This window comes from Manacus vitellinus, unplaced genomic scaffold (assembly GCF_001715985.3).
Source record: "Manacus vitellinus isolate BGI_N305 unplaced genomic scaffold, ASM171598v3 scaffold_40_pilon, whole genome shotgun sequence".
NCBI classification, from domain to species: domain Eukaryota; kingdom Metazoa; phylum Chordata; class Aves; order Passeriformes; family Pipridae; genus Manacus; species Manacus vitellinus.
The window spans coordinates 3,962,065-3,974,399 of record NW_021940541.1 but is presented as its reverse complement, the minus strand read 5'-3'; the positions used below and the strand labels follow the sequence as shown (position 1 = coordinate 3,974,399).

Genomic DNA, 12,335 nt, shown 5'->3' with positions numbered 1-12,335 from the left:
ATTTGCCTTATGGCTGGTTCAAAAAACTATGAAAAAAAAACTTATAAACACAATCAAATATTTTGTAATTAGAATTCTTATTACATTTCTTCAGAAAAAAAATGTTCACTCCTGAACAATGGGAACAATTATCAAATATTCTATCAAATTATATAGATCAAGATACCTTTCCTCAATAAGATGTTTACTTGAATTTTAAAAATCTATATTGAATTACTGGAAAGAATAGATTCAAGTTATGACATGGACAACTTTAATTATCTTCATAAACAGGAGACTGAAGGAGCTGATGAAAACTGGAAGCAAGGGCTGGGTCTTAAACAAACCCTTTTCTCCTTCACTGAATTTTCAAGAATAACACAAAGTCTAACCCAGTTTGTATTTCACCGGCAGCCAAATGCAAAAATATTTCTCAGTATGCAGTGTCTTATGAAAAAATATCTTTTGGATACAGGAAAGGAGACCTTTTTTTCCTGTCACTCAGGAATAAGTTATCTGGAAGTGTGAAAGTTAAAAACTGTAATTCAGCTAAACCAAATCAACTGTTACTATGTACCCAGAAACTGAGATGAAGGGTACAATTCCTTTACAAATAATTACTTTGTAATTTAATTAATGTTTCTCTTCCAAATTATATATATGTGCAAGACAGAATAAACACTTGCTCACATTATCACTGTTCTAAAAGCCTTATTCTATAATGAGGAGATAGATACTACTGCCAAAATCTATTCAAATGAAGAAAGAAATACCAGTCTTCTGCCACAAGTCAGCTGGAGCAGCAGTAAAAATATATCAAATATCAAACCACCTCTGCTCAGATTCTTCTCCATTCCCAGCAGGATGATCACAAAAATTATTTTACCATTGGAAGTTTGGGAGGGGAAAAAAAAAAAAAGCATTGCTCATCACAGGTATTTATAGCAACCACTACCACTAGGGAAGAAGTAAAGCACACAGGCTGAAAGGAGATCTTCAATAATTTTGTCTTTTATTTGTGTTTTGATAATGGAGTTTTTCAAAGTGAACTGCTGAAACAAAGAACTGGAAAGACAACCATAGAATCATAGAATGGTTTGGGCTGGAAGGGACCTTAAAGATCATCTCTTTCCATTCCTTGCCATGGGCAGGGACAACTTTCACCAGCCCAGGTTGCTCCAAGCCCCACCCAACCTGGCCTTGGACACTTCCAGGGATGGGGCAGCCACAGCTTCTCTGGGCAACCTGTGCCAGGGTCTCACCACTCCCACAGCCAAGATTCCTTCCCAGTATCCCATCTCCCCCTGCCCTCTGGCAGTGGGAAGCCATTCCCTCTTGTCCTGTCCCTCCATCCCTTGTTCCAAGTCCCCCTCCAGCTCTCTTGGAACCCCTTTAGGCACTGGAAGGTAATATAAGGTCTCCCTTATAGATGTATGCCTGTGTTTGCATATTGATTTCATTACATGGTTAATCTTCAGTGTTGTTTGGATTTCTCCTATCAGGAAAATGAGGAAGGGAAAGAAACATAGTCTGACTTACTATTTCAGATTTTAACCTCTGTTAATTATTGTAGTAGTGACAAATACTAATGACTTTCATCCCTGAAGGCAGAGCACCTCAATTAATATTATTTTATGCCATAATTTTTCCTGATTATGTTAAATTACTACTGATTGTGCCACTGTTGCAGTTGCAGGCTAGATCTCCAAAATATGGGTCTCTACTCACATTGCTCCTTCCACGAGAAATCCCAGCTTAATCACCATATTCATACAGGACTGGGAGCAAAATCAGGTCCTACACAGTGCAAGGGCACAAAAGAAGCAGATCCTAGAAGGTCTTATCCAATTCTGCTAAGCCTGTTCTTCTTTGGAATAAAGCACACATGGACTGTTTCATTTCATATGCTTCAAATAATCTAAACAGAAAAAAAAAACCAAAACAAACCCTTCAGAAGCTTCATTATTCTGCAAATTCCCTGTGAACTGAGGTAGTGCCAGTTACCTGGGGAGAGCCCTGAGCTTCTCAGCTGACTTCTCATCAGATGATGAGGTCAAGCAGAGAGAGGATTTTGCCTTATTTTGGGGAGGAACACAACAGTCACATGAATATTGTGTTGAAATCCAGATCATTGAACAGGGGCATCAGCCCATAAAATTGCTCATCACCATACACACGGATGTTCAGAGAATTTCAGTAGCACACAAGTCTCTAAGAGTCTCTCCAACTTGGGCCAAGGATTTTTCTCCATGTGCAGTGCTAACCAGCATGAAAACACAGTAGCCTGAATGCCAGTGCCTTTTGCCTTTCCCCAGCATGCTGCAACCTTTTCTTCTGAGCAGCAAACAGAAATCACCAGGGACCTCATTACCCATCTGACACATCAGTCCCCTGTAGAACCTGCTCTTGGTTAGAAGCAAATACTCCTTAAATATGACTGAAAATCAGGAGCCTTCATGCAAAGCAAAATTAGGCACTGAAAGCCCAGTGACAGGGTCACTGAAACCCCAGTGACAGGGATCTGCACATTCTAAGTGGCTTGAAAAGTTTTAGCACTGTTCATTTTTAACTGATCCCAAAGAAAACAGTATCTTAATAAAGACAACCCCATACTTTTAACACTGCCAGCCATAGTAGTAACCCTAAGTGGTCAAGTGTTTAGGGAATTCTTGTATATACATTGTACAGATAAGCTTTCAGTAGGGGTAAAAGCTTTGGATCAAATTTGGTCTAATCCAAGCCCTGGGAGCTTTCAGGAAGAGCTAAGTGGCCCTTTTTCTTTTTTTTCTGCTTGCTTCCCTTGGCTTCTGCTGCAGACTCTGGACAATATTTACAGGAAACCTCATCCACTTCTCTATTTATTTTAAAGCAGTGCTACTGGTGATGATGGACCCCTGGTCTAAACAAGTATGGTCATCCTTGTATTTAAATAAATTAAACTTTAACACCAGCATGAAAAATAAGCAACCACAACCAACATGGAATTCAGAGGTTTACACCACAGTCCTTGGTCTCATGCCACTAGATAAACAAAACTGTAATAAAATAACTAAGCATTCCTCTAGAATCCATCTGAATATCATCTGCACATCATTTTTGTGTTTGTGAGGGTTTCAGTTTTAGCAGAGAATATGAAGCAAAGAAGCAAACTACCTCACTGGGATCTCAGAAGACATTAAGTATGAAGGCTGCAGGTGAGACCTCACGCTGCACACAACCCACTGTACCTGCACAGGGGCTGGGAAAGGAAAAGCCCCTTCCCATGTCTGTGCTGGCCTCCTGCCACTCCTAGTTCCAGTCCTAGTTCCCTAACTAGCAAGCACCTTCAGCTGGAGAAAAAAAAAATCAATCAGAAGGTATAATAATAAGAGATAACAAATAAATTAAATAAACTTTAGAGATTTTTCACTGTTGGCTTGGTGCTAATATCCTGTTTATGACTTTAATGCTGTACTTTATTATGCAACATAACATTTTTAGTCTGGGAGAGACTGCAATTCAAGTAACAGCACTAATCAAGTGGAAAACAGAAACATAAGACATGGGAAAATGGAATTGGGTCCTGCAAGACACCTAAACACATCTTTAACATGAAATAAAAGAAACTAAACAACATTGTATGCTGGAGGCTTCTGAACTGAAGTATTTTTAGGTAGCATAATCACTGCAAAACTGCCTTAGGGAAAGGACTTCACTTCAAACCACACTTTCAATTAAGCATTGTCATTAACTACAAGCAAAAAAGCACCTTGCTGTGTGATCTTCCTTCCAGGCTGATTGTTAAGGCAGCTGGGATGATTTTCTATAGCTGGGAAGGGAGCTGCTTCCACCTTTGCTTGCTCACAGAGGTCTGTTTGGATTTGCACAGTAAGTTTGGAGATTTTTCTGACTCGCCCACGAATTTAAAGGTTATCCATCAACCTCACTCACTCCTGTAATTCCAGTGTTTCCCCTTCATTTGAATTACATGAGCTGACAAAGCAGTCAGAACCAATAACTATCCACTGGTTCTCTTTATACAGCAGAACAACCTGAAGCCATTCTCCCACTTAGGAGAAAAATGGATGTTACCTGAATATTGAGCCTTCCTCTGTGGGCCCCCAGGCCGTAGCGCTTCGCTGTGGAGGCATGGAGCTGGAAGTCAGTAATTTTTAATGTCTCTAGACCAAGTGGGGGGCAATCTACAAAACAAAAGATCGGTTAAATTTTAATTAAGCAGAAAAACAAAACCCAACACCAGGCGAACAAGTGTTCAAAGTTTCTGGGTTTCAGCAGCGCCGAGCTGGCTGGGCTCCTCACCGGGATGAAGGAGCACAGTGGTGCCAAGGTCCATGAGAAATGGCAGCTCTCAGAAAACCCACGAGGCAACGCAGATCTACATCATTTTGAGGGTCTCAGATAATTATTACTGCTTGCTGTGTGCTTCAATTTTTCACAGATACGCACAGTATTCCCTATCAAGTGCTTTTCAGTACAAAACACCACTAAAATGAGCTTTTATTTTTCTTTTTGGTATTTTCTTTTGCAACACTCAGTTTGATTTTTTTTTTCCCCCTTTCCCTGTACTCATTCCAAGCTACTGTATGAAGTTATGTTTCTAATTAAAATCTGTTCTGGGAACTTCAATCACAGTCCCTCCTGTTGCACAATAGCATCTGTTACAGAGGTCTGGGAGGCTGGAGAGCTGAGCTTGGCAGAGGTGGTGACTAAGCACAAAGAGAGTAATTTTTAAATAAGTGGGCATCTCTTTAAGCCCTAAATTCTGCAAAGCCTTGAAGAAAGAAAAGCAGGTGCCATATATCCCACCTATATATTTTTAATCAATCACCAAAATATCGTGAGGCTATCACAGTTCACAGGACCCTTATTTTGGAAAAGCTCTCTGAGATCATTGAGTCCAAACATTAACCCAGCACCACCACTGACCCATACCCCCAAGTGCCACATCCACACAGCTTTTAAATCCCTTCAGGGATGGAGGCTCCACCACTGCCCTGGGCAGCTGTACCAGGGCTGGAGAAGGTACCTGCCAACCTCATCCTGGCTGTGTCTAACTTTCGGGTGCAGTTTTGCATTATTAGGCCCAAACTGGCATGAGATATGAGATTTCCTAGGCTCCTCCTTAGTTCACAACCAATTAAAATCCCTCAGGAAAAATATTATGTGCTGTCAATTCATGCTGTTGTTTCTTTGTTTATCCTTAGGAAGGTTCTCACACAAATCCAGGGTCAAATATCTCCATTAGAGGCAGTAAAGACAAATGCTAAAAAATAATGTATTTTCTAAAGTACCAACAGTGATCTTGGTATTACATAAGAGACAAAATATAGACAGCTCCTCATTTCAAAGAGCTTTCAATTTAATTATCCAAAACAGAAAAGAGACAGGATGTATAAGGAAAGCCAGAGGAAGGAATAGCTGGGAGGATTTTGGTTTCATTGGCTGATTGTTTTAATTGCATTTCCTTATAGAGTATTTCATCTTTCATCATATTCTGACTGGAACAAGGCTCAGGCTCTGAAAGTTCTCTGCTGGGAGTAAATAACATAGTTGGGAGCTGTCTGCCTCTCTTAAACAAGTTCAGTCCTCAAGACAGGTTTGGCAATCAATCTCATGGTGTAACCCTGAGAATGCTTTTGCACTTTGGTGTATTTTCCTCTGTGAACAGCTGACACTCAAAAATTACCCAGAACTACCCATGCCAGGTCTGAGCTGAAAACAAAAGCAAGCTGCTTTTAGATGCTCAGTTCATAAAACATCATTTAATAGAATCTTTATGCTGCACCTAACAAAGCTAAGGGGCGATCTACAGGTACTGCTGGGAGTTATAAAATAAAAGGCTCTTTCACATTGTGTTTCACATTCTGCTCCCAAACTGCAGCAAAGGCTTATGGAGCTGCCCCAGGTGCAGCCAGCACATCCCTGCTCTGTGGGATCATGCTGTGCAGAGACCTATTTTCATGAAATCTGTAGGAAATGCACTATTTTTGAGCCTGGCAGCTGCCTGTCAGGCCTGGCTGAGGTTACCTGCACTGCCATGCACCTGCCAGTGTATGTACAAGAAGCAGGTTTGGTTTTATTCCGACTGAAATGTTATTAATTTACTATAAAGATGCAATATTCTAGGGCTTGCTGTGGATTTGGATGGGTATTTACAGGCTAAAAAAAAAAATTCTCTGCATATTTTGATGTTTATTATCTCTGTTTCAAGAGAAACTGGAGCCTAATAATACGCCCCAAAATATTCATGTGGATTTCAGATAACGGCGCTTCGCTGCTCTTTAGTTTTCAAGGATGAATTACTTGTGTTGCCTGTGAAGGCATCAGATTAACAGGCCAACGTTATGAAATGCTCAATTTAGCAGTTGTCGTCAATGGAAAGAAGATTAGGCTTGTATGAGCAGGCAGGGACTACAACAGGCAGGACAGATACCTCTGATGAAAACTCTGCAATAGGTTGTTCACAATCCATTGTCCTTTCCCAATGTGCTCAAGCCTTACAATATTTCATGTGAAATCTTCAGTATCTTTACCATCAATTCAACACAGTATCCGGGAATTCATTTTTTATCCTTATAAATTAGTAGGAGAACACCTAACTTGCTTTCTCTGAAGGTGGACTAGACCTTAAGCTGTGCCACCACTGACTTACCAAATCACATAAAGATTCTTTTTCTTTTACCTTGGTGAGAAAAACCCAAATATTTTGCTCCAATGTTTGACTGGAAATTAATGAGAATAATTTCTGCCACAGTTGGCTCCTCTTTCTCCAGGGATTATCCCAAACCCTGGTGCAGAGCAGCAGGACTCTCCTTACAAGACCACTGACCTTGAGATGTTTCCATCTGTGCAGCTCTGCACAGAAATTATATTCTTGGAGTCATCAAGCCTATTGTCTGTAGCAGCTTTGATGTATGGAATTTGTGCAGTTTTCCACAAGATAAGACCTTTGATTTTGCTTTTAAATAAAATTATGCCTTCTATTTCTAACCATAAAATTTGAATATTAACACTTTAGGAACATCAATGTTTTCCAAATGCATACGAATTCCAATGTCAATAAAGGGATGAAAAGAGGAGCATGTAGACAAAACCAGAAATCTATCATGTACACAGATGGTGGGAACAAACTTTTCAGTATGGCCTCTTCTGTTTAACTCCAATTTACTTACAAAAATACAACAAAATCCACCTAAAGTTGCCATTTCCTTACTGAAAAAGAAAAAATTCCTGAGTCATACCGTGAATTTAATTTTAGATAAATTATTTTGTTGGGGTATGTGTCCCCTACTTCTTAAAGCTACTGGAGATAACCAGGACAACCTTGTTTTGAAAAACATATGGGAAAAGAAACTGATTTATGGCACTCATAAAGAACTGTGCTTTTTAAAGTATTGCTTTCATATAGTTTATTTATCTTGAAGAAATCTTCCATATAACAATGAAAATTGCCACCTGATCAATAAGACTGTCTTAATGATTTTGTATTCTCCATGCTAGTTTGAAAAAACCTTGGGGATGCTACAGAAATTGGACAGCAAGAACAATCAGAGCAGTTCAGCCCTTACAGCTTCAACTGGAAATGACCAAGTTATTGGGTTGCTTCTTTAACTGGCTGCAAAATTAATCATTAGAAAATTCAGAAAATTCCACTGTGGTTTTGAAAGACATTGAAATACATATAATATGAACATAACTTATTAATAAAATAGACCTGGAGCACTGGTGTTTTAGAGAAACTGAAAAACAAGCATTAAACTTGTAGATGCAGGGAAGAGGCTGAGTTATGGACATTTCTCTCTTCATGGCCCATATCCAACCATAATTTTGTGTATGATTTGCAACCATGGATAGGTATTCACTTTAGAAACAAGCCATTAATAAGATGTCTGGATCAAAGTAATTGATTCCAAGATGTAAAAATAAACGGGACTTGGATTCAGACTTAATAACATTTGTACCTTGCAGTGTGTTCTTGTGAGGTTTCCATTTCAAAACAGCTTTCCTAATAGAGATGCTAAATGGTCATATCTCAGTGTCCATTATTTTTAATTATGCTTCTCCTATTCAGTCAGATGGTTGTGCCTGAGGGCAGCAAAGCATTTCTGGTACATCCACACCTGTTCCTTAAAATCAGCAGGAGGAAACACTTAGGAATTACTTCAGTCACAACCTCATCTCTTGAAATCTGAATTTACCACTGGTAATTTAGGCTTGCCTATAGTGAGAGCACCACCTGAAGATGCTGCTGAGCCATTGTCAGCTCAGCCTGCAATCTCAGCATGTGTGAGGGTATTTGGAAGCTGTTTCATCCTCACAATGGCTGTGTCCTACTGATGCAGCATCCTCTACTGAACCTCTGGTCAAAAAAAGCCCCTTCTCAGAGCCAGCTTGCTTCTCTTTAACTGCTCTGAATGATGCAATTGTATTAGCAGGGATCCTTAGAAACATAGTAGTTCCACTAGTAGGAGATATATGTACAAGCAGGACATGGAAAGCACTTGCCTTCATCTTTATTGCCTAAATTATTCATTTATTTTATTCCCTTTTAGTCTAAATAAAGGTTGCCAGATAAGCCCAGACTGCCTTTATAGATCTTGTATCTAATAAAGATGCATTTAGGAAATCGTTCTGTCCTCATCTTCTGGAGGCAAAGCAGACAAACGATTGTTTTATTTAAAGACTCTTTTCCACCAATTTAGGAGTACATCCAGTTTTTCAAATGGAAAGAAAGAGAGAAGCATCATGTTTCTCTTCATTTATATTTTTAAGAGCCATACCTACAATCATTTTCAATTCCTGCAAGTCTATGCTTGTCTAACTCATCGTGCACAGTGATGTTCAGATCCAGAAATGGAGGAGCATCAGCCTTGTGCAGCCTGACAGTCCTTGGTGTTTGGAGGCAGAATGTTCCCTGACCATATTTATGATTTTCAATGTGTTTTAGCTCCAAGAGCTTTGTCATTTTTAAATACAAAAAATGTATTTAAAATACCCTCAAAAGAGGGGAGAAAGGATGTCACACTACAGAGGTACAGGATTTTAGAGGAGACAAGAGGAGTTCAAGGCAGTGCTGATGGTGAGTTAACACAGATGTTTTTCTATGCAAAGAATGGTTTCAGTGCCAGGATTTTTTTGTTGCTGCAGTATCTGTAATTTTGTGTTTGAGGTCTGAGCTTGCACCACCAAGCCAACAGAAGGACATCACTATGAGGGATATGAAAACCTCATCACCCTTCCAGTGTGATTTCTTTAATTGGTGCATTTTCCATCAGAACATGCACTGCCAGTAGGATTTTCAGTAATGCAGCAAGTCCCAAGTTACCACTGCAATGAGCAGCAACAACATACACTTAAGTGCCTCTAAAAATGATGCTGTTCAGCTTAGAGGGTCAAAACCACACTGCACATCTTGGCCTTGGCGTGGCCAGAGTTTGCCCAAGATCAGAGGGTGACAGTGGCCAGCAGGTGCCTACAGCAATGGAGGTGATTTGTCACTGTTGGAAGGGAAGTGGGGATGGTGATGTGCTTTAGGATGTTATTTCTAATTCTAGAAGCAACAAATCACTGTAATTAATACCAGTTTTTTATTTCTGTAAACTCATTTGCCTGCCATACTTGGCTATAGACTCATCCCTGGTTCTCTGGGGACTGAACACATACCTTGTAGTCAGGTATCTCATGGCAAAATCCCATCTATATTTAGGTTTGGATTCCTTGTTTCTTTTTCTGGGCCATCCCAAGGTAGATACAGAATTTAGGTCTTGTTTAAGCAAAACACTTCAACATGCAGTTAAGAAAGAAGAAACAAAACTGTGCAGCTACTGATATAGGTAAATTAAGCACACAACTAAGGGTGTGTTTTGTGGGAATGAAGACTTTAATGCTCATTATACTATTCTTAGGTCTTTATGGACTTGCACAAAAATTCTTAATGAGGGCAACATCATAAATTTTGCCCCAACAACTAAATATAGAGTTTTTCCTACAAAAAATGTGGTTGATAATTCATCTTCTGGCAGCAGAAATTTTTAATGGAAACTCTGGCAGTCTAATTCCTGTGGTTAAAGTAATACTTAACTCAGAGTCATGTAAAGTACTTTAATACTGCAATGAACCTGCAAGGTGAAATAACAATAAAAGCTTATTTCTGCTAAACTTTAACTCGCTCAAAATACTTTCTGATTGCTTTTCTGTGATGGACAGCCTTTGTGGGGGCTGAGTTAAACAGAAAAAGGTTCTCTGTTGTCTAAATAATTTTTTATATTTACAGTCTAAGGACATTTGGGGGGGGGGTAAATTTGGTCTAGCTAAATTTTGCTTTTGATAATGTGATTGTGGAAGTGTGAAATTTCCACAGATGTTCATGAGTCACAGTCTATACTTGTTAGGGCCCAGATTTTCCCTGAAAACAGGTCCATGGATTTCAGTCTGAGCAGTTTTCTGACTTTGTTCACGTCCAAAATGTTGCCAACAATACATATAAGTTCCTTTTTTGTCCTGAATTCAGACCACAGCCCCCATGCACCTCAGAAGATTTGAAGCAGCATCTTGAGGCGGGTGAAAGTTCCTAAAACACATATATTTTGCTTTTATTTGTGTTTGCTTTTTCTGAAAAACCCATTCCCAGAGCACTAAGAGAACAAAGCAAGCAATGTGCACTTACAGCAAATCCTCTGTACAGCAGTTAAAACACTAAATTATAATTCCAGATCAAAGATCAAATAAAGAATTAAGGAGATAACCAAAATTTCCTGTCCTAAAACCACGTTAATTATTGGCTAATGTTGCACCAAGTCTGTATATTTTTCTAGGACAAGCAACAAACACTGCCTGGGGGTTTAAGACACTGGGGACTTCTCTCAGAAGGGCAATATTTATCACTCTGCAACACTCACTTATGATTGCTGTTGAAGGTTTTTAAAAAAAAAAAAACAACTTTAAGTTAGGAGCCATACAACCTAACTCTGTTAGAGGTCTGACCCAAAGCCTCCTTAAATCAGGAGGGACATTTTCAAGGGCTATAGGGGAGAGCAAAGCTTGAGTGAGGCTTCCACATTCAATATCTCAGAGCTCATTTTCATGACCAGATATGCCTTTTACCAGGGACACACAGACCTCTCCCATGGTGCAAAGACACTGAACAATTCCATCCTTTCTTTCTGCCACCAAAACACTGTGGACCAGCTGGCAGGACTGGGCACAGAAGTTACTTCAAATGCTGCAGTGCACAGACTCTTATACGAGGGTAAAAGTGCCCCTGTCCTGCTTCCAAGGTTGAGGGAAGATTCAGCAATCAAAAGCAAATAAAGAATAAATTAAAAAAAAATATCTTTATCCTTTAGGTGAGGTCTGACATGAAACCAAACGTTTCTGAGATTCAGAAAGCACACTTTTTCATTTTCTTTCATTGCTTTTCATACTTCTGCTCTCTCACAAAAGGTTGTGGCTGGCTCCAGATGCAACAAAACTAGCAGGAAGAGCTTCTATTATTCCTGGCACAGCTGGGAGGAGGAATTTCCAGAGAGCCTGTTCTCTTGGAGTTTTCTGGCCAAGTCTTCAGACTGGAGGATCATCTAAACTCCAGATACCACATGCTTTCTCTGAGCTGCCTCCTGCTGCCAATGCACAGCCTGCTGAGGAGATGATGGGATCTGTGACAGGGACAATGCAGGAGCCTGATCCCACATGCACAAAGTCAGCTTGTGGTTCTGCTTCTGGTTGCCTGGGGTCCTTCTGCTCCAAGGGTCCTTCTGCTCCCTTACCTGCCTGCAGACTGCAGCCTCCTCCAGTTGGAGAGCTGGGTAGGCATGGAAACACTGTCCATAGCTATTCCATGTCTTAAACCGGTTTCATCTCTCTTTCCCAATGCCTTTTTAGGAGAAGAGAAAAGCAGGTAAAGACAAGAACCCAGATATTCTCCCTCACTGCCCATGGGAGCATCACCTTGATGCCCTGACATGGGAAAGGACAAGGGTGGGAATCATATTGCAAACCTGGTCATGGCGTCCAGGCCCATCCCTGGAAGTGTCCAAGGTCAGTTTGGACAGGACTTGGAGCAACCTGGGCTAGTGGGAGGTATCCCTGCCCATGGCAGGTGTTTGGAACTATGTAAGTTTTAAGTTCCCTTCCAGTCCAAACCATTCCATGATTTTATGATTCTATGAAATGATGGGAGGACAAGCTGCATCCATCAGCACACAGAGGCATTAAACATCACTCCAGGCATAGCCTAGGAGTGGATTCCAGTTGCTCATGGCACAAGGTACCCTCTCACACCTGAAAAGTCCTCCACTTTCTCTACAGAGGAATATGTGTATTTAGTCACTCTATAGGAGACATATCAATACCTTTAT

The 12,335-nt window shown here is 40.2% G+C and overlaps 1 protein-coding gene across 1 annotated transcript in view; it reads right to left on the bottom strand.

The window, feature by feature from the left end:
• The window catches only part of CPXM2 (carboxypeptidase X, M14 family member 2), a 72,461-nt gene that overhangs the window by 44,869 nt on the left and 15,257 nt on the right, over positions 1-12,335 (bottom strand). The window contains exon 2 of the mRNA XM_018078529.2: positions 4,051-4,160. Coding sequence (XP_017934018.1) covers positions 4,051-4,160 — 110 coding nt within the window. The remainder of the gene's footprint in view (positions 1-4,050; positions 4,161-12,335) is intronic.